The sequence below is a fragment of the Rhinopithecus bieti genome, unplaced genomic scaffold, assembly GCF_001698545.2.
Source record: "Rhinopithecus bieti isolate Rb0 unplaced genomic scaffold, ASM169854v2 scaffold_47256, whole genome shotgun sequence".
NCBI classification, from domain to species: domain Eukaryota; kingdom Metazoa; phylum Chordata; class Mammalia; order Primates; family Cercopithecidae; genus Rhinopithecus; species Rhinopithecus bieti.
This window is the reverse complement of record NW_016819014.1, coordinates 79,092-102,225: the sequence shown is the minus strand read 5'-3', so window position 1 is coordinate 102,225 and position 23,134 is coordinate 79,092. Positions and strand designations below refer to the sequence as shown.

The window sequence follows — 23,134 nt, the reverse complement described above, 5'->3', positions numbered from 1 at the left end:
AAAAAAAAAAAAAAAAAAAAAAAGAAGAAGAGAAGGAGCTAGAGGCATATTCCTGGCATCTGGTTAAAGGGCTTTACAGAGGACATTTGGGTTCCAGCCCATTAGCCTGCCTTTTCTCATTCCAATACGTCACACTCTCAGCAATGGGGGAATGTTCTAAGGAACTTTCCAGGGCCTCTTACCTGGTTATCTGGGTGGTTAACAGTGAAGTAGCCCACACAGACGATGACCTCATGAAGGAGGCTTTCACAGGAGACTTGGCTGCAGTGGCCCAGCAGGGAGCTGGCCATGTGCCGGAATGCAAGGGACAAGCCCTCTGCCCCTACAATAGACTGACAAAGACAAGGAGCAGTTAGAAGCCCTCAGCCCAGGGAGAGCCAAGGCTGAAAATCACAAAGCAAGACTGGCCCTGTGCACTTTCTGCCACCGCGCTGGAAAAACATGACATTTCTACAGTACTATACTTAACACTTCAGTTTAGGGGTTCTTTTTCTAATAAATGACAATAATAAATACAATGTTTAACCTGAAAAGGGACAGCAGCAGACCAAATGCCTATACCACGTGGATCAAGACATTATCTACCTAAAGCACAGTTATTTATTCTATTTTAATAACTTAATTTTCTCATATACAAATATTCTTACTGTAGAAAATCTGGAAAAGCATAAAAAACTTAAAATTCACCTGTAAATCTACCACTTAGCTAAATTCCAAAATTTTTTTCTGAAGGAGAAAATATTTTCTTGTACACAGAGTTAAACATATATTTCTAATTATTTATGTTTAAACAAAAATTATAAATAACAACTAGTTATTATTCAAATAAGTAGCTCTATAAATCAAAGGCTCCCAAAAGAATGTAAAAAAAAATACAAAAAATTCTCCCTAAAACCATGAAACCCCTCAGCTATGGGACTTCTGGGATCCTTTCTCCAGACAGGCAAAGGGCTGTCGGCGGTGGGCGACTCAAGAAGAGAGTCTGAGTCTGTGCAGCTCTATTTAATAAACATGTCAAACAGACAGAGCGACAGGAGGGCAAAGGGGAGAGGCGAAGCCCACAGAATACACTCGCAGCCCACACTGGAATGAAGCACCACTGCTGGCCTGTGGGAAAAGGCAGCGTTTTAAACTCATCTTTTGATTTGAGGTCTGAGTGGGCTTGAACCAGGTTGGATGCGTTGCAGCTTGGACGTTTCAATGAATTCACTTTACCTAACTGGGTGAAACAGAGCCATTTTAGTGAGCATTCTTGAAACAAAATTACTGCTAAATTTTAAGAGTGCCTTTTGTCTGTTTCACAGCCCCAAAACAAAACAAAAAAATGTTCTTCAAGCCCCAAAGAGACTTCAGAAGGGCTTTGCTCCTTTAAATCAAGTAGTGACACTTTCTCAGCTCAGCCTTTATTTAATTAGTCACGTCCAGCATGCTGTGACCCAGTGCCCTCTGTTTAACCTTCACTGATAAGAGCAGGTCAAGGGGCATATAAGTTTGAATATAAAATTAAACCAATTTTCAAGGAAACTATATTTCCTTTTTAGCCAGAATTAATTGCCAAGTCAGTACATTGATTTGTTTCCTGAGACCACCTTCAATTGTAAAAACTGTCAAACTGAATGCAATATACAATATCCCCAGTCTCAAGGCCACCCATGCCAATATGAATTCAGAGTGAAATCAGACTCTTTGCTGAAAAGAGAAAAATATTTTGACAGCCTTATTAGTATACAATGAAATGGAACCAGCTAGGAAAATACTCTAATGGATAACCTTTTGTACTATTACATGATGGGTTCTCACACAAAATAAGTACATAGGTTTGTGGCTTTGAAGAGGGTGAAGGAACACTGGGAATGCTGCATTCAGTTTCCAACCTTCTGACTCAGCATCTGCAAGACAGTTTAGGTAAATTCTTCTTTTCAGAAACTGAGTCGGTTCACATTTTCTGAGGGCCTACTATCTGCTAGTGAGCATAGCACTTTTATGCAATCATATTTAATCCTCAAATAGTCTTGTGAGGTAGGTGTTCTTAATCTCTATTTTACAGATGAGGAAATGGAGTCTTAAGTGTTCAAATAACTTGTCTAATGTCATACAATTTGAAGAGGTAATGTGATGGCTCAAAGTCAGGTCATTCTGACTCCAGATCCAGGGGTCTAATGAGGATGTCTCCCTGTAACAGCTCTGTATTCTTGTGATGCATTCAAACCCAAATCATCAACATGTCTTATATCATCTCGTCTAACTCTTCAGCAGGTCAGACAATTTATCTCACTTCAGTTTTTTTCTTCAGTTCCTGTGAGCCTCCCAGGCAATTCATAAATTATCTCTCAGATTTTTCTGAGGTCAGATCATGCTGAGATGTACACTTTCCTTCTTTCCACTTAAAATCTCTTTTCCTGTCCTTTACATACATAGTTCCTAAAATCTCACTTTTGACATGTAAGTTGTTTTGATGAACCAGAACATGAGTTTCTCTGCCCATAACTATCACAAAAATAGTACTTTTCTGGAAAACTCATCCGTTGCTATACAGTACAAATACTATGTATTTAATTTACTTAAGCTTACAGTCTTGATCACGTCCATCTACATCAACAGTGTCTATGTAGACAGACGTGTTGCTTTACATAGCTGGTGAAGCCTATGTTTCCCTTCCCTTGAATATGGAAGGCTTATGACTGATTCAGCCAATAAAGTATGGTTGATAAGTAAGTGTATGCCTTCTGAGGCTAAGTCATAAAAAGTCCTGTAGCTTTTGTTGGTTTCTCTTGGAACACTTGCTTTCTGGAAGCTTCCTCTTAGGACACTCCCACTCAGAGTCGAGACAGCATAGTGTTTAAAAAGTCCAAGTCACATGGAGAAGCAGTAGGTAGATGCTCTGGCCACCAGTCCTAGGTGAATCTTGTCTTTGAATCATCCCAGGCATCAAACATAAGAGTAAAGAGCCTCCAGATGATTTTAGCTCTTAGCTATAGCCATGACATCATGGAGCAGAGACAAGTAATTTCCACTGTGATAAGCCCCATCTGAATTCTGAACTCCTAGAATCTGTGATCAGAAATAAATGTTTCCTCTACTAAGTTCATCTGTTTGTTTGTAAATGCATAAAAGTAATTAAGAAAAAACACATAGTCATTGGTATATATTAAAGGCCCCAATGCTAGAAATTCTGGGCATTTAGGTCCCCTCACATGCTGATGAGGAGTCAGAAAGAAACATGAAGGGTAAAGGCTACTTGGAAACTATAGTTAGGAAGAGAATGAGAAAGAGTAATGGCGAGACTGATAAAATAAAAGAAGAAAGGAGAGACAGGAGAGAGATAAAAAAGAAGAAAAAACAGGAAGGAAAGAACTGAGAAGGAAATATAGAGTTGCATGAAAAGAAGGAAGAAAAGGTACTGGAGAATTGTGAGAACCAGTCAAGAAAGGGCATTCCAAATGACAGCCAGGGCATTTGATTTTAGAATAATTGCTTTTATTTATTTTGTTATTTAATTTCTTTTTATCCCTAGAGACACTGATTTGGAGAACAGTTGAACCCTCTTGAGCCACTCTTGTTTTATTCCTGCTGTTTTCGGCAAAAGTGGCTCAAGTGGGGATAAGTTTCAAGTTGGATACAGCAAGGATCTGGAAAGGAGAAATGTTTTTTTATCTTAGTTGGGCACCAAAGATTCCAGAAATAGGCTTTTGATTTTTCTTTTCCTTCTTTAATGAAATCACTTGACATTATTGCCCATTATTAAGCCCTTTAGGCTTAAAGGCCACTAGGGAGCAGGTCTGGTTGAAGTTCAATGGTGCTCCTTTGTGAGTGAGCCTGCACAGGCCACAAGTTCACAGGAGGAGAGGGGCAGGGAGCAGGGACCTGGGGCTCCCTGACAGAGTGACTGACTGAACAGCTGACTTATCCTAGATGCTTGTTTATGATGTGGAGTCCCCTGTAGCAGTATAAATGTTGGTCAAGAAGACCCGTGAAACAGGAAGCTAAGAGACAGTTTTTAGATATTTGCTATTCCATAATCTACTAACAAAAGAAATCACTCCCTTTCGACACAGCTGATGGGTAGATCGGTAGACTCCATATCCTGAGTATGTAAAGTTAAGGTTCCCTGATTTCCAAACTGTTTCCAGACAGAATACAGTGGGCTTAGGTCTTCAAAAAACACAGATATTTATGTTCAACCCTGAGGCGAGAACCACTGACATTTTTTTGAAGCAGGTATCTCTCATTTATATGTGACTGTAACCTCCCAGAACTCTATGTATTGTGCAGTGAGTTACCACCTAAGGCTAGTTCAACTGCTCTGGAGACAGAAAAGCATTAACCCAAAGGAAGGGATTTCTGTTCTCATGACAGACAAACTAATTCTACAAAGTTGAAAGATACTAGATCCAATGATACAACTTAGTCACAAATTTCCTTTTTTGAACAAAATGACAGGAAGACATCAAAGAACTGTACATTTGTCATCAGCTACAATATAGAAGTATTCCTTCCATCTCAGAATGGCAAAGTCCACTATTTTCATACATTCGTATCTCTATAACCTTTTTCCCTCTGAGCAAAGCAATTCACCTAAATTATGGGTTCATCATCTGCCAAGTTTATTCCTTTTTTAATGAAATCACTTGACAGTTAATAAACTGAAAGAGAAAGTCTATTCCTTGGGGCTTGCTCTGTTCCAAAGGTTCAGTGTTTTTGAAAATTAAATTTCCTACATGAAAAAAAAAATCTGTTTCCAGGCTGACAGTCTGGTGTTATAGCATAAAGCAATTCTTCTTTCTTTAGCTACAAAAACTTAATAGCTAAAGATGCAAATCCCTGTAAAGCCAGTTATACACTTTACACTGAACACAAAATCAGCTAAACCAACCATAGAAAGTCATATCAATCAAAGAACTTATCTAAAAAGCTAGTTATATACTTTACATTGGATACAAAATCAGCTAAACCATCCACAGAAAGTCATATCAACCAAATAATTTATCTAATTTTGGTTCTATTTACATAAGAAACCATTACTTTCCTTAATATTTAAAAGTTGATGAGATGATAATGTCCTGATCTAAAGAATTCCAGACAAAAGGTTTATAAATAGCAGCATGGCAAAGGATGAACATAGGCTTTGGGGTGGGAGAGTTACAGTTGCTAGTCCTGGTTCACAAACATGTAACCGTGGGCAAATTACTTAACTGTCAGCTTCTCTATCTGTAAAATGGGTATAACAATACTTTGCATGGTAGCTATGAGAATGCTAGATGTTATAGAGCATCTAATACAGTTCCCAGAAAATAGTAGCTTAATAAATTATAACATATATTATAATTCCATTTATTGTAGTTTATTCCTTATACCCCAATTCAGGAGAAGAACCTGACATCCTATCTACATGAAAATATTAACTCTCAATTGGTTAACATTGATATAAACCAATACTTGTTACCTGAAAAGCAGGCAGATGAAGAGCTGCAAAGCTGTTGAAGAAACGTAAACTCTGAATGGCTACTTGGATGGTATTTTGGGTGTAATTTTCCTTGGGACTGGCAGTGCTAGGGTCCAAGATGGTGCCATGGAAGAGGACACAGTAGAGCATATGAAGAACTCCAGCCAGGTCGGTTGCCTGAAGAGCAGCTGTCAGCCCTGTGGGATCCTGGCGATTATTGTCAAATATGCTGTATGACCTGACAAAGAAACATTCAATTCTTTGAGAAAAACTACTTAAAGGATGTTAGCAATTTGTATAGGTTAAATGAAACAAGACAATCAGACCATTAAAAACAAACCATCTGAGTTGTATAATATGGTAACAAAGAACTTCAAGGAATAAATCCCTCCCCACCAACTGCACTGTGGCTTTCTTTTTCTTCTGGAAGACCAGCCTGCTGCAGCAGTGTCAACTGAGCACTCTGCAGCCAGTGCTGAGGCTGCCAACCACCCTTCCCACACTTTGTAGCCTCACTTTGTTTAGTATCCTGGGTCTGGGCAAAGTGGACAGAGTCTGTGAAAGCTTTTGGGACTCAGAGGCCAAAACACACTCCTAGCTTCCTTTCTGGATAAAGGAACTCTTCTTAGGGGAGGCAACTATTAGGAAGGCATGAGGCCTCAAAAACCCAGTAATGTGTTGGTATACTGTGATAGGGCGATTCTTCAGCTGCTTTTGAAGCCCCTTTTCCAACATTGAGGAGTACAGGTGGGACAGGTTGTAGAAGCCACAGTTCCAAGAACAAGCAAGTACTGGATTAGGTCTACACAAATCAGATGAAGTCAGCTTAGCTACCATGGCAGGTAATGTTACAGAAGAGCAAGAAGAGACAACGGCAGTGGCGAATGAACACCTAAAATCAATAGTAAAGCAGCAGGGGTATGCTAAATCTACCTCATCCTTGAACTAAGGTATTTTTTTATTATTATTTTTTGTTGTTGAGATGGAGTCTCGCTCTGTTGCCCACGCTGGAGTGCAGTGGCGTGATCTCGGCTCACTACAAGCTCTGCCTCCCAGGTTCACGCCATCCTCCTGTCTCAGCCTCCCAAGTAGCTGGGACTACAGGCGCCCGCCACCACACCCAGCTAATTTTGCGTTTTAGTAAAGACGGGGTTTCACCGTGTTAGCCAGGATGGTCTCGATCTCCTGACCCCGTGATCCACCCGCCTAGGCCTCCCAAAGTGCTGGGATTACAGGGGTGAGCCACTGCGCCTGGCCGAACTAAGGTATTTTTTATTTTGTTTGTTCTTTTATTTATTTTTTAAAAATTTCCCTTCTTTTCACAGGTGTTAAAAAAAAAAGTAGAACCACTCAATGTGAGGGTTGAACCCACTGACTCTGGGATTAAGAGTCCCATGCTCTACCAACTGAGCTAGTCAAGCAATTCTGAACTAAGGTATATGTGAAGCATCTAGTGACTAAGAGCAGGCAGTTATAGTAAACATGGCTGCCAAGCATTCACCCTTTTAAACAAAAACTGTACAAAGATTTCTAAGGAATCACCTTTCTTTAACTCATAGCCAATATGCTTCACATAGATCTCCCTCCCTATTTACTCTGGCTCAAGGGTACCCAGGCCTAAGGTTAAGCCACACATTTCTCTGGCTGTTGAGCATTACTCAGGGATGGCACATGTCACAATCAGAGCTAATGGGATAGAGGGAGATACTTTTGCTGAGACACTTGGGAAGAAGTCATCACTTTTTCCTCTACTGGGTTTGAATCTGAGATGTAAGGTCTGGAGTTGCTATAGCCACTTGTAACCACTGCACAAAACCTCAGGTCTCTTAGTGCTCTTTCTTCATGACACTGATTTTTCTCAGGAAGGCAAGTTACAAGTTTCTACTCAATGTCTTCCTTTAATGTGGCATGATCTACACAACACTGAGCAGGAGTGCTTTTATGTTTCTGGCATGGCATACTACCTTTCCCTACTTTTTAACACTATGAGTTAGTGTTAAAAATCTGGGTTAGTGTGTGTACAGGTGTGTGTGTGTGTGTGTATATATATACATGTATATATACACACACATACATGCATACATACATACACATATATATAGGTTGTCATTTGTCATTCCTTTCAGCTGGATGGGAGGTAGTCCTTGAAGAACTATGCTTACTTCATCATCTTTCCCAGAAGCACTCAAGAGGTGTCACTAATTAAACAAGAATTGAGAGGTGCTGACTGGCAAATTTCTAGTATCTTGTCTAGTTTTCTCAATTCATAACTTAGTTTTTCCAAAGGGATCATTTTATTCATTTTGCTAGTTGCATCAAAGCAGTTATATTCATAACCATGGTACACATTTATTTCTTGAATGTGCACTATTTCTAATATTTCTAAGAATACAGCCAAGCGGCATGACATCTTCGTATAGTTGTTCTCTATTCAAGAAAGAAGCTCTCTTATGAAATACTGTCATCTCATTTATACGGCAGGATCTGCCAAGTACATTCATTTGTATCACCTTATCTCGTTCTTACTGGGTTTTCATAGTTGGTAGAGAAGTTATTCGTCCTCTCATTGTACACATGAGGCAAGTGAGACCTAGAGAAATAAGGTGAAGTGTTTTAGGTCATACAAATTTTTAGTGGCAGGAATATCACCCAGGGCTTCTGACTGTTTAGGGTCAGTGCTTTGTCCATGGACCAAAACATCCAGGTCAAACAGAGGCTGACCTCCTCTTTCCTCTCGATGCCTTCTTTTAAGTCAAATTTTGTGATTAAGTAAATACTGTTAAGATATACAGAGACTATAATGCAATCTTGTATTGTCGAGGGGAGATATTTTTGTCTCACAACACTCAATAAAAAGTTTAAGAAATGATATTTATTTGCTTATATGTATATCTGAACTGTTACACAAACTTCTGTTAGCTAATGTCAGCTGACCCTTACTTCCTTCCATTAAAGCCAAAAGAGTTAGGGGTCAGACCCTGACTAGAGACATGAGTAGAGATTAATGTGTCTGAGTTTATTATATAGGTTCCAAAAAGGGGCCTGTGTTTGTTTAACACTGATTGCCTTTTAGATCCAGTGACAAGTCAGAAGATATTTCTCCCTAAAGCTGATTTCTAATAGGCTTTCAGAACCTTGAGGATGAGTAACATCATTGCTGGTGACAACAGTTTTACTGCTCTGTGGTTCAGAATGGTGACTTCCCCTTTACTCTTGTGTTGCTTTTAAACTGATTATCAGCATATTCTAATACAGATATTCAGGAATATAGCTTTGTCATTTAAAACATTTTATAATACTTAGTCTTTCTGAGCATTTATTAAGTGACAAGAATTCACTGCTATTTCCTCTTCCAAATAATACATATAAAAAATCTTAAAAAAAAAAAAAAAGTGAAGGTTATCAGAACATATTCTCTCCTGCACCATTATTTAGGAAAACACTAATCTGATGGATTATAAAGCAATAGAGCCCAGTCTTTTGCAGATATTATCCTAATGAAATAAAAATGGTAATTGAGGAAAATCTGTTAAATAAGCCTTTAAGAACTTAGATGTGGAAATGGTTCAAAACGCATAAAATAGTGCTTCATGGAAAAGACCATTCATGTTGAAGAGTCCACAGGATATATGGGGGTAAGGGGAGGGTTTGACTGTCCCATTTGGCTTCCACAGGACTAATGCAGACCTGAAGGGACCGTAGAGAATGTTTACTTTTGATTTAGCTTCAAGTACAGATAATTTGTCCATGAGCAGGCCACTGGCTTCTGTTGGTCTTAACTGTCAGTTATAATCACTTTAAGCCTAAATGTTTATAAGAAAAAAGTAAAAGGCCTTATTCATATCAGGCATGGGTCACGAAGTTTTCTTTAACAAATACATAGAAGATGTGAAAAATAAGATCTGAAATTTTGCATAGTACATTCTGAGATCTTTGTAATTTTACCAGATTTTAAGGTGTTTTTGTTAGGTCTTCAGGACTAGAGATCTTAGTGAGACATTCATTTCTGTTCATCAAAAGCTAGATTCAATTAGGAAAAGTAAAATTGGTTTTCATTAATACTGCACAATGCCTGAAAACCCTACTTTACCTTAAAGGAGAGTACAGCTGGGCAAAAACAGCATGATTTGTGTGGGCATGAAGTGCCGTCCATTCCATCTTCATAAACCACTTATACACCGGGCCTTAGTTGGCCTAAAAAAGCAGCTGTGACAGTTCCAGACTCTATAATCCCTTTTCTTCTGTTTGTTTGCCCTCATTTCCATGGTCCCCAGATTTCCAGCTTGGTAACATTCACTATGATCTTCAGTGCAGGTGATCTTCTAGATTGTTCTCTTAGCTTCTTGGATTTTGGCTTTGTTCTGGAATCCCTGAGGGATTTTGTGAGAACATCCCATTTTAGCCCTTAAACCCATAGACCTGCACTCAAAGATCTGCAGAGTGTTGGAGTGGGTGAGACTAAGTCATTGTCTCCCCCAATGATGGATGAGAACTTTACTGTTCAAGGAGAAGTAAATTATTTCTCAGCAGTATCCCAGTTTTTGGATATTATGTCCTGGGATATTCTGAGAAAGCCAAACTGTATCCAGTGACAACGTCATTCATCAGGGTTTAAGGTGAGCACAAACAGGCATGATATTCTGTCAGGTATTCTGTCTAAAAAACCAAAGTACCTGTGCTCCAGGAACTCTGAGCACCTGCGACGGGCAAGGTTAAGGAAAGATCAAGCCCCTGTTCTAGAGGCGTTACAGTCTAACAGGGGCAGGTGGGTGTATCAGTTTCCTATTGTTGCTGGAATAATTACCACAAGGTAGTGGCTCAAAACAATAAAAAATGAATATTTTACAGTTCTGAAGGCCAGAAATTCAAAACAGATCTCACTAGGCTAAAATCAAGTTGTCACAAGAGCTGTGTTCCTTTTGGAGGCTCCAGTGGAGAATCCATTGCCTTGCCTTTTCCACCTTCTAGAATATGCCTCAATTCGTTGGCTTATGGCCCCTTATTGCAGCTTCAAAGCCAGCAACGGAGTATCTTCAAATCTCTTTCTAACGCTGACTTTCTTGCCTCCCGTCTTTATTTATAAGGACCCTTGTGATTACATTGGGCCCCCCTGAATTATCCAGGATAATCTCACCATCTAAAGATCCTTAACTTAATCATATCTGCAAGATCCCTTAAGCCAAGCAAGGTACTATTCATAGGTTCTGGAGATTCAAATATAGATACTGTTGTAGGAACTTTATTATGCCTACTCCAGAGAACCTAGTCAATCATGATTCATTCATTCAACAAATATTCACTGATGGCCAACTATGTGGCAAGCCCTATTCTAGGAACTGGAGTTCAGCAATACAATCTATGACCTTTTTCTCATAAAGCTTACATTTAGTGCAGGAAGATATAAACGAACAAATATATAATATGTAATGTATGGTGTGATACAAGAGCAAGGGACATGGCTAGGAAATGAAGAAGTAGGAATGTGTGTGAAGCTACTTTACATAGGGTGGTTGGGGAAGCCATTTCTAAGGCATTATTTAAGCAAAATTCTATAGAAAGTGAGGAAGAAAGCCATGTGGACACCTGGGGGAAGGGTGTTTCAGGTAAAAGAGCAGAAAATCCCAAGGCTTGGAGCCAGAAGTGTGCATGACATGTTCAAGAAACAGCAAGAAGGCCAGTGTGGCTAAAGCGAGTTGAGTAACGAGAAGAGTAATAGGAAATGAGGTCAGAGAGGCAGCAGAGAAGATCAGGTAGGGTCTTGGAAACCATTATAAAACTTTTGGCCCGGCGCGGTGGCTCAAGCCTGTAATCCCAGCACTTTGGGAGGCCGAGAGGGGCGGATCACGAGGTCAGGAGATTGAGACCATCCTGGCTAACACGGTGAAACCCCGTCTCTACTAAAAAATACAAAAAAACTAGCTGGGCGAGGTGGCAGGTGCCTGTAGTCCTGGCTACTTGGGAGGCTGAGGCAGGAGAATGGCGTAAACCCGGGAGACGGAGCGTGCAGTGAGCTGAGATCTGGCCACTGCACTCCAGCCTGGGCAACAGAGTGAGACTCTGTCTCAAAAAAAAAACCAAAAAAAAATTTTACTGAGTAATATGGGAAGCCACTGTAAGGTTTTGAGCACAGAAGTTATGTACTCTGACTTCATTTGAACAATGAGCACTGCATCTACTGGTTGAAAACTCTTTAGAAGAGCCAAGCTAGAAGCAGGAAGACCAATTAGGAGGCTGCTTTAATTATCCAAGTGAGAGATAATGGTGTATGAATCAGGATGGTAACCATGGATGTGGGAAGTGGTTGGATTCTGAAAATATTCAGAAGGGCAAGTCAACAGATTTCCTGATAAACTGGATGTGGGTGTGAGAAAGAGGAGTAAAAAATGGCTCAATGCTTTTTGGCCTGAGTAACTGGAAGACTGTGACTGCCATTCATAGAAATGGGGAAGAAAGTGAAGAGAGCATGTCTCAGGAGGAAAACTAGGAATTCAGTTTTGAACTGGTTAAATGTGAGATGCCTATTATACATCACAGTGGAGACACTGGATTGGAAGTTGTGTGAAATAAGCTTCCCAAGAATAGGGATTTTTGTCTCTTTTCTTTCACAGATATATCCCCAGGGCTTAGAACAGTCTCACATACAGTAGCTATTCAATACATATGTGTTGAATGGCTGAATAAATACACAAGCCCAAATTCAGAGGAGGAGTCTGGGCTTGAGATATTTGGAAACCATCAACACAGAGCTGGTATTTAAAACTAGAAACTCATTCTAGTGAGTCTAGAGTCTGAGGATTGATCCTTGGGATACCCCAAAGTTTAGAACCAGGAGAGATGAAAAGAAACCAGCAAAAGAAACTAAAAAATAGTCACCAGTAGGGTAAGAAGAAAACCAGGAGAGTATGGTGCCCTAGAAGCAAAGTGAAGATAGCTTCAAGGAGGAGAAAGTAATCACAGCAAGGTTTACCTACAAATAAATGTGAGGACTAAAAACAGGAGGAAATATATACAAATGACTTAAGTCTTATTTTTAGATTATAAAAACTAATTCCACATGCTTGAGATGGGAAGAGGGTAAGTAACAGGGAATGGAATACAGCTTGTCAACAATAAGTGGGAAAAAAGACGTAGCAAATTAGGTGCCTAGCAGTTCAAATGAGAAAACAGCACTGCTTGATTAACAAAGAATATAAGTCAATTTTGACTAAAAGGAGTACAATGTACACAACAAGGAAGGTTTAGTCCTGCTCCAGTGCACTATATGACTATTCTGGAAGTGCTGTGTCCAGCACTGGGTGCAGCTCTAATTCAGGACACAGAAGTATGAAAGTTCCCAAGTAAAGCAATCTGTGTGGTAAAAGTATCTGGAAATAATGTCACCCAAGGAATATTTGAAGGAATTGAGAAGTTTAGCTCAGACCTGAAGGACACAAAGGCTATCTTCAAACTGAAGAAGTATTTATTTATGAACCCAGGGGAGACATGTTACTAGAAAGCATCTATGAAATAAATCTATGGAAAATTTTCTAGGGCTAGGTGTGGTGGTACATGCCTATAGTCCCAGCTGCTTGGGAGGCTGAGGCAGGAGCATCAGTGAAGCCAAGGAGTTCGAGGCTACAGTGAGCTATGATCTCCTCACTGCACTCCAGCCTGGGTAACACAGTGAGATCCTATTTCTGGAAAAAAAAAAATTCTAATAATGAGAACACCCAAAAGTGAAGTGGGCTGTTTGGTGTGGTATGACATTCTTCTTCATCCTGAAAGAGGTACCTGGAAGGTCACACCACTGTAGTAGCAGAGGGCACTCAAGACTCAGCTGGACATGAGCCTAGATGATGTCTAAGATTCTGTTCAATTCTGGGATGTTACAACGGATATAAATCTACTTTGAAAATCATAGTGAGTCGGCCGGGCGTGGTGGCTCACGTCTGTAATCCCAGCACTTTGGGAGGCTGAGGCAAGCGGATCACAAAGTCAGGAGATTGACACTATCGTGGCCAACATGGTGAAACCCTGTCTCTACTAAAAATACAAAAAAATTAGCTGGGTGTGATGGCACACACCTGTAATCCCAGCTACTCAGGAGGCTGAGGCAGGAGAATGACTTGAACCCGGGAGGCAGAGGTTGCAGTGAGCTGAGATCACACCACTGCACTCTAGCCTGGCGACAGAGTGAGACTATCTCTCAAAAAAAAAAAAAAAAAAAAAAAAATTACAGTCAGTCTCTCTCTTACACAGACGCACACACATACAGCACACCCTCCCTCTCTAACCTTTTAGGTTATATATACAGTAGATGTGGACAATAGCTTTTTTAATGCAAATCTAATTTGGAGCTCTGTTGAAGAAAATGGGGATGACTTAATGGAGAGCTGAGGGCAAGAGAAAAGTCAAGGTGGAATGTATGTCTATGTAAGCACTCCAAGACAGTCAGGACATTTGGTTAGAGAATAGCAAAAATAGGCTGGGCATGGTGGCTTATGCCTGTAATCCCAGAACTTTGGGAGGCTGAGGTGGGTGGATCATATGAGGTCAGGAGTTCAAGACCAGCCTGGCCAACATGGTGAAACCCTGTCTCTAATAAAAATACAAAAATTAACCAGGCATGGTGGCATGTGCCTGTAATCCCAGCTACTAGGGAGGCTGAGGCAGGAGAATGTCTTGAACCCAGGAGGCGGAGGTTGCAGTGAGCCGAGATTGCATCACTGCACTCTGGCCTGGGGAACAGGGTGAGACTCCGTCTCAAAAAAAAAAAAAAAAAAAAGAAAAAAAGAACAGTAAAATATAGGGACAATTAACTAAAAAGTGAGAACATTAGGTAGGATGGGCTCAGATACTTGGGATAATTTCCAGTTACCTGATTATGAGTTTCAGGTGAACTCAAAGAGGAACCCCCCCCCCTTTTTTTTTTAAAAGGCAGGGTCTTGCTCTGTTGCCCAGGCTGCAGTGTGATAGCACAATTGTAGCTCACTGTAACCTTGAACTCATAGGCTCAAGCAATCCTCCCATCTCAGCCTCCCAAGTAGCTGGGACTATAGGCATGTGCTACTACACTTGGTTTTTTAATTTTTTGTAAGATGAGGTCTTGCTATGTTGCCCAGGGTGGTCTCAAACTCCTAGCCTCAAGTGATCCTCCCACCTCACCTCTCAAAGTGTTGGGATTGCAGCCGTGAGCTACTGTGCCTGGCTAAAGAGGAACTCTTGAGAAGGGAACCTTCCTGAGAGGAGAAGTGATAGATGATGAAAATGGAATGGACAGTCTTGCTGTTTGGGATCAACAACCTGGAAGAGGCTGAAGAAAGAGCAGGACCAGAGGGCACCAATAGGAATGGAAGGTAAAGGACAAGGCCCTCTAAGAAGAAGAAACTAGACCCTGGCAAAGGTCTGAATGGAGACACAACAAAGTGGAAGAGTAAAGAGGCCACAGGCTCAGGACAATCTTAGGAAAACTAAAGGTGAATGGATGAAGGTGCAGGGAGGAGCCTATGAGGTTAGAAGGCAGGCAGCTCTGGATGACTGACAAGATATGCTCCTAGATCTTGGAACTGCAGGCTAGGGCTACTGTCCAGTACTGCCTCTCAGATGGGACACTTTTGACCTCTCTAGCTTCAGTTTTCCCATACTGTAAACAGCAAAGGACCCTGTGCTGACACACTGGTTTGGCTAGTTGATACTTTGGGCCTCTCTTATTTTTACAATTTGGAAGTTGGGTTGAAGGAACTCTGCCAGAGGCTATGTTGTGTTGCCAAGTAAACGTAATTGCTTCTGCTGGGAGAGTAACTGGGAGGAAAAAACTGTCATATCAGGTGCTGCATTATGATTCCAGTATCCTCCTAAATGATCTTTCTGGCTACTTTCTTGCCTCTCTAATCCATTCTTCACAGAATAAACAGATGCTTTTTACTTTTTAAGCCACTCTCCTGTTTAAAATCCTCCAATGGCTTCCCTTCACACTTAAGAGAAGAATTCAGATTTCTCATCTTTCTGTCCTCATCTCCTGGCCTTTACTTATTGACTTCATCTTCTACCACTTTCTTTTTGGCTCTTCACATTTCAATATATCACTTTCTCTGTTTCTGGAACATCCCACCTCAGGGTCTTGCCATTCTTCTCAACTAGAATACTCTTTGCTTGGGTCTTTACATGGCTGGCTCTATCTTAGCTTATCATCTCCCCAGAGAGGCCTTTCCTGACTGCTTCATCTGCAGAAACCCTTGACCAAGACATTCAGCTATATTATCAGGCTTTATTTTCTCATGTCACTAGCTAAAATTATCTTATTTGTATATTGGTTGACTTTTTTTTCCCTATTAGACTATAAATTTCATAAGAGTGGTGTCTTTTTGACCAATCGATCCCCAGTATCTTGACAAGGTCTGGCACATAGCACATACTCAGTAAATAGGTATGAGTAAATATTTACCAAATAAATGGAAGGAAGAAAGAGAGAACTGATCTTAGCAAGGCATGCCAAAGGAATGAAGGCCTTGGATGCCTATTTCCTAACTCAGAGAAAGAAGAACATGAGATGTGGGCAGTTCTTCTTCTTAAGTATAGAATAGGCCCAGGAAATGGGATTCTGACATAGGCCAATGATTGTTTACTGGTATTTGCTAGCTCTGCCAATGAACAGCTATTTCTCAAATTCTTATTTTGTTTTGTTTCAGGTGCTATGTGCCTGATGGGGAGCTGCTAGGATATTTAGCTTCTTTCTTTCTCTAGGTAAATCTTGTAACTCTAGACACAAACCAGGTATATAAGAGAAATAATGAACTGCACGTTGACAAATATCAAGTAAGTGGCATAAATAGTATGTTCCATCTCATATTTCAGAGGAAAACATCCCTTTGATGGAATCAAATAGGACTGGATTGGATTCTGGGAAAGAAAGGTCAAAGATGACTAAGGCTTTGGGTCTTAAAATCTACTCAGATTACTGGAATCATGAGCAGAATAAGGTAGTCAGGAGGGACAGCCAACTTTGGGTGAAAGCCAATGAGCTCAGGATCTAACATATTAAATATAAGTTCCTGGTAGAAATTGCCAGTAGGAATTCCAGGAGGAAATGTCTATCATGACCTTGTTATGAATAGGGTTTGGGCCTTAACCTTACTTGCTGTGGCTTGATTTACCTTTCCTGCCTATCTCCTTTTCATTTTTAATTAAAAAAAAGAGATGTATATACTTCTATAAGCTATGTCAAGTTTTTGGAACAAAATGGGTTATAATGAATACATGAATATGTAAAAAACAGCATCTTAGACAAGAGATAAGAGTGACAGATGTTAGCCCCCATTTGCTTCTGTCGTGTCCAACCCTGTGAGGGAAGAAGTAACACATTCATTTTTATATGTGAGCAACAGCTTTGAAAACCTAAAGAACCAGGGCTAGGCATGGTGTCTCACGCCTGCAATCCCAACACTTTGGGAGGCTGATGCAGGTAGATCACTTGAGCCCAGGAATTTGAGACCAGCCTGGGCAACACAGGGAGAGCTTGTCTCTACCAAAAAAAAAAAAAAAAAAAAAAAAAAAAATCAAAGAATTAGTGGAATGCAGCAGTGCATCCCTGTAGTCTCGGATACTTGGGCAGCTGAGGTGGGAGGATAGACTGAGCCTGGAGGATTGAGGCTGCAGTGAGCCATGATCACTCTTCTGCACGCTGCCACAGGTCACAGAACTGAGAAAGCTGAAACTGAGCCCACAACTTTCTGACTTCCCAACCTGTGCTCTTCAATATAACATTACACATAGTTTTCCTCTTAAGATCCTGCCTCCTCAACCTCCTAGAGCCAGTGAGAATCTGACTGCAAATGTATCCTGGACACATTCTGTTCCCCTAAACCCTGCATGTTTAGGTTATCATCCCTTGTCCCCTGTGAGAATGGTAAGTCAGTGGAGACTGTCCTAAACTTTGGCCCTATGGGCTGGGATCCAGCCAGTTCCCTTTCTTACCTAGCACATAGTGAACACTCAAGGTGAACTGTACCAATGAAGTTGTCATCTTTCTTTCCCTTCAAATCAAGTAGGGCTTTATGTCAGCTGGGATGGATCTTTCAGAAGTCCCTCTATTAGCACTCTGCCATTGTGAGTACAGAGACAGTCCGGAAGTTCCTGCTTCTGTATTCTTCTCATTCTCCAGATCTGAAGGATATGGGTAGTCACTCCTCCTTATCAGTCTAGAGGCTGTTTTAACTCCTTTGACAGTGTAAGCAGGACTCTTGAATGCTTGTAGGGAGATAGCCCACATGAAACACTCGGCTCAGGGTATATCAAAGGTGCTCAACAAATGTTACTTCTCTTAGTTCTACTTGCCTAGTCCTGTTACATTCACTTCATTGCCCATCTCCCAATACCAACAAACCTTTTGTCCAAAGACAGTAGCTAATGACAACAAAATATTTAGGAATGGGCTGACAGTATCAAATAAGAGACTGCAGAGAGAATAGAAGACAGCTGAAAACAGCAGACTGGGAACTCATTTATCTTTAGGGTAGGCTGGAAAGTAGCAGGCTATATTTTTCAAGTATAACCAGAGCAACATTTCTGGTCCCCGATGCTCTTCTAGAAACTTCATCCTCCCCAGGAAGAGGCAAAGTCTATTTCTCCTTTCTTTGAAGCTAGATGGGACTTCACGACTGCCTTGGTGAATAGAATCCAGTGCAAGTGATGCTGTGTGATTTCTGAGGCTGAGTCATAAAAAGTGATATGGTTTCCAGCTGCTCTCTCACTGCCAGGATGGTTGTTCTTGGAACACAGCCACTATGCTGTAAGGAAGCCAATTAAGCCTATGCAGAGACCCCACATGGAAAGACCCCCAGCTGACAGCCAGCATCAACCACAGATGTGTGAACAAGCACTCAGATGATTCCAACCACCAGCCTTCATGTCTTCTGAGGCCCCAGACATTGTGGAACAAAGATAACCCATCCTCTCCGTACCTTAAAAGAATTCCTGACTCACAGAATCTGTGAGATTAATAGATGGTTGTTTTACGCCACTAAATTTTAGGGTAATTTGTTGCACAGCCATTGTAACCAGAACAGGAAGAAAAGCAAAGGAATATATGAAGTACAGTGAGACCAGGGGAGTTCAGGAAGAGTAGGTTCATATTAGTCTGCATGTTGCCAAGGAGCAAGTAGGCCTCACACTAATAGATAGCACCAGGGAAACAGATATTAGCTTGGTATAAGGAGAGATGGTTTAAGCATCAACAACTCAAGCTCCCCTTAGTAAGTAATGAGTTTCCTGTCACTGGAGGTGTTGAACAGAGACCGAGAGGCTTACTGAAAAGATTCAAGCCTGACTGGATGACCAGATAGGTGACTTTAAGTTTCCTTTCAATCCACAGAATGTGGCAGTAGAATAGATCTGGGGTATCAGGAGGAGATATTAGAGATGATGAGGTTTGGAGCTTGATGCCCGAGAGACTGGTGATACCATACATAAAAAGAGTGTCTATGGGAGGGTGTTTCAAAACATTCTTCTTTCCATTCCTTTCGTCTCTTACCTGGACAACTGTTAATGCCCCTTCCACTTTCCACCTTCTAATACATTCTTCACATGACACCTGACTAGTGCTCCCAAATAGCAGGTCACTTCCCTGCTCAAAGGCTTTAAAAATTCATTTTATGTTTTTAAAATTTTTGTGGGTACACAGTAGGTGTACATATTTATGGGATACATGAGATATTTTGATACAAGCATGCAATGAGTAATAGTCACATCACGGAAAATGGGGTTATCTCTCCCCTCAAGCATTTATCCTTTGTGATACAAACTATCCAGTTATATTCTTTTAGTTATTTTAAAATGTACAATTAAATTATTACTGACTATAGTCACCCTGTTGTGATATCAAATGTGTAGTCTTATTCATTCTAATTCTTTTATTTTTTTGTACCCATTAACCATCCCCAGCCCTCTCCCACCCACCCACTACCCTTCCCAGCCTGTGGTACCCATCCTTCTACTCTCCATGTTGATGAGTTTGTTTTGATTTTTAGATCCCACAAATAAGTGAAAACACTTGATGTTTATCTCTCTGTGCTTAGTTTATTTTACTTAACATGGTGACCTCTAATTTCATCCATGTTGTTGCAAATGATAGGATCTCATTCTTTTTTATGGCTGAATAGGACTCCATGGTGTATTATGAGTACATTTTCTATATCCATTCATCTCCTGATGGACACACAGGCTGCTTTCAAATCTTGTCTATTGGGAACAGTGCTGCAACAAACATGGGAGTGTGGATATCTCTTTGATATACTGATTTCCTTTCTTTTGGGTATATACCCAGCAGTGGGATTGCTGGATCATATGGTAGCTCTATTTTTAGTTTTTGGAGGAATCTCCAAACTGTTCTCCATAGTGGTTGTATTAATTTACATTCCTACCAGCAGTGTGTGAGGGTTCCCCTTTTCTCCACATCCTTGCCAGCATTTGTTATTGAATGTCTTTTGGATAAAAGACATTTTAACTGGGTTGAGATGATATCTCTTTGTAGTTTTGATTTGCATTTCTCCGATGATCAGTGATGTTTGCCATATGTCTGTTTGCCATTTGTATGTCTTCTTTTAAGAAATGTCTCTTCAGATCTTTTGCCCATTTAAAAATCAGATTATTAGAGTTTTTCCTATAGAGTTGTTTGAATTCTTATATATTCTGGTTGTTAATCCCTTGTCAGATGAATACTTTACAAATATTTTCTCTCTTCTGTGGGTTGTCTCTTCACCTGATTGATTGTTTCCTTTGCTGTGCAGGAGCTTAACTTGATGTGACCCCACTTACACATTTTTGCTTTGGTTGCCTGTGCTTGTAGGGTACTATTCAAGAAAGTTTTGCCGAGTCCAATGTCCTTAAGAGTTTTTCCAATGTTTTCTTGTAGTAGTTTCATAGTTTTGAGGTCTTAAAATCTTTAATCCATTTCAATTTTTGTACATGGTAAGAGATAGGGGTCTAGTTTCATTCTTCTGCATATGGATGTCCAGTTTTCCCAGCATCATTTATTGAAGAGACTCTTCCCCAATGTATGCTCTTGGCACCTTTGTCGAAAGTGAGTTCACTGTAGATGTATGAATTTGTTTCTGGGTTTATTCTGTTCCAGTGGTCCATGTGTCTGTTTTTATGCCAGTACCACGCTGTTTTGATTACTATAGCTTTGTATTATAAAGTCAGGTAATGTGATTCTTCCAAGTTTTGTTCTTTTTGCTTAGGATAGCTTTGGCTATTCTGGGTCTTCTGTGATTCTATATACATTTTAGGATTGTTTTTTCTATTTCTGTGAAGAATGTCATCAATATTTTGATAGGGATTGCACTGACTCTGAAGATTGCTTAGAATAGTATGGACATTTTAAACAATATTTCTTCTTCCAATCCATGAACATGGAATAGTTTTCTATTTATTATGTCTTCTTTAACTTCTTTAATCAATGTTTTATAGTTTTCATTGTAGAAATCTTTCACCTCTTTGGTTAATTTCTGCATATTTAACTTTATTTGTGGCTATTGTAAATGGGATTACATTTTTTGATTTTTTTTCAAGATTGTTGTTGGCATATAGAAATGCTACTGATTTCTGTACATTGATTTTGTATCCTGCAACTTTACTGAATTGGTTTATTGGTCCTAATAGTTTTTTGATGGAGTCTTTAGGTTTTTCCAAATACAAGATTGTATCATCTGTAAAAACGGATAATTTGACTTTTTCCTTTCTGATTCGGATGCCTTTTCTTTCTTTTGTCTGATTGGTCTAGCTAGGACTTCTAGTATGATGTTGAGTAACAGTGGCGAAAGTGGGCATCCTTGTTGTGTTCCAGATCTTAGAGGAAAGGCTTTCCATTTTTCCTTATTCAGTATGATACTAGCTGTGGGTCTGTCTATATATGGCTTTTATTCTGTTGAGGTATGTTTCTTCTCTACCCAATTTTTTGAGAGTTTTTTTTTTTAATCACGAAGGGATGCTGAATTTCATCAAATGCTTTTTCAGCATGTCCTGAAATGATCATATAGTTTTTGTCCTTCATTCTGTTGATAATGATGTATCACATTGACTAATTTGCATATAATGAACCATCCTGGTATTGCTGGGATAAATCCCACATGATCATAATGAATGATCTTTTTTGCTGAATTTGGTTTGCTGGTATTTTGTTGAGGATTTCTGCATTAATATTCATCAGGGATACTGGCCTTTAGTTTTCTTTTTTTGATGTTTCTGTGATTTTGACATCAAAGTAATAAATACTGGCCTTGTAGAAAGAGTTTGGAAGCATTCCCTCCTCCTCTGTTTTTTGGAATCGTTTCAGTAGGATTAGTATTAGTTGTTCTTTAAATGTTTGGTAGAATTCATCAGTGAAGCCCTCTGGTCATGGGCTTTTCTTTATTGGGAGACTTTTATTATAGCTTCAGTCTCATCACTTGCTATTGGTCTGTTTTGGTTTTGGATTTCTTCATCGTTCAATCTTGGTAGGTTGCATGTGTCTCAAAACTTATCCATTTCCTCTAGTCAAAGGGTTTTAATGACACTATTGCCGTTACCACATCTCAGCAAATTATTTTATGTAGTTCACAAAGTCTTTTTATATTTATGATCCCATTTAAGCCTCATGAGGATCTGGGAGCATTAAAATATCATCATACATATTTCAAAGTTCAGTTAAGGTACTCTATTTTTTGTATTTTTCTCCTTTATGTCTTTGCTTATGCTATTTTCTTGGTCCACCTTTTTCTCAACTCTGCATGTTCTAATCTTTTCCATCTTTTGAGGGCCACGTTAAATTTTAGCTGCTCTAAAAACCAGCTAATCCCCACAGAAAAGTAACAGTCATTTCTCCCTCCTCCGAACTCCATCAATGATGATGGTGATAATAGTGGCCAACATTTATGAAGCATTTACTATGTACCAGGCAGCATGTCAAGTGCTTTTGTTATCTTCTATCCTCTTGATCACTCTCTGTCTTGTACGATAGCTGTATAGGCATCTTTTTCCTCCTACTAGCTTATAGAGTCCTTAGACAAAATTGATGTCTGAGCCATTACTGCTTTCTCCCAATCCTAGCACAGGGCCTGGCACAGAGCAAGTGCTACATAAATATTTGTTCAATGAATGAACAGGCAGGCAGGCAGAGTTAAGGTTTACCTTTGTTTGAACAAATGGTTTTCAAGCACCCTTAAAAGCTTGAAAAGCACTCATTTATAGCCACATAATAAATGGACTAAATCACAAATCATTCTTATCTTTTCATGACATAGGTTTCCAGAACTTTGGCTGGAACACATTTTGTTATTGTCATCTATGGATATGAAAATGAAAAACACAAATATATATAACATCAAACTTGTTTTTGTATACAAATGTTCTTGAATTCACAAGTCTTTTCCAACCAATCAGAATTATCCAGGTTTTATAAGTTCCTCTTTTCAGTGTAGTTGTAAGGTGCGAACTCTTTTACTGTGGGTCCACTGCTTCCTGGCTTTGTTGCCATAGTTCCTAGCACAGTTAGGAATACTGTAAATGATTACTGATTAAGTTAACAGCCCATGTTGGTTTTAATTTATAATCACTCATTATTATGCTGATCCTATTAGTTCTGCTAAGGAGTCAGCACCTTAAGGGGGACCCAATGAGCTTCAACCAATTACAGCAATTGAGCTCCTGCCCTGAGATTTGAAAACCATCGTTTTCTCT

At 39.8% G+C, this 23,134-nt stretch overlaps 1 protein-coding gene across 2 annotated transcripts in view; it reads right to left on the bottom strand.

The window, feature by feature from the left end:
• The window catches only part of LOC108519190 (S phase cyclin A-associated protein in the endoplasmic reticulum-like), a 121,247-nt gene that overhangs the window by 29,192 nt on the left and 68,921 nt on the right, over window positions 1-23,134 (bottom strand). For both annotated transcript variants that reach the window (XM_017858030.1, XM_017858029.1), the window contains exons 4-5: window positions 5,444-5,681; window positions 183-332 (exon numbers count right to left, since the gene is read on the bottom strand). In XM_017858030.1, the coding sequence (XP_017713519.1) occupies window positions 183-332; window positions 5,444-5,681 (388 nt within the window). The remainder of the gene's footprint in view (window positions 1-182; window positions 333-5,443; window positions 5,682-23,134) is intronic.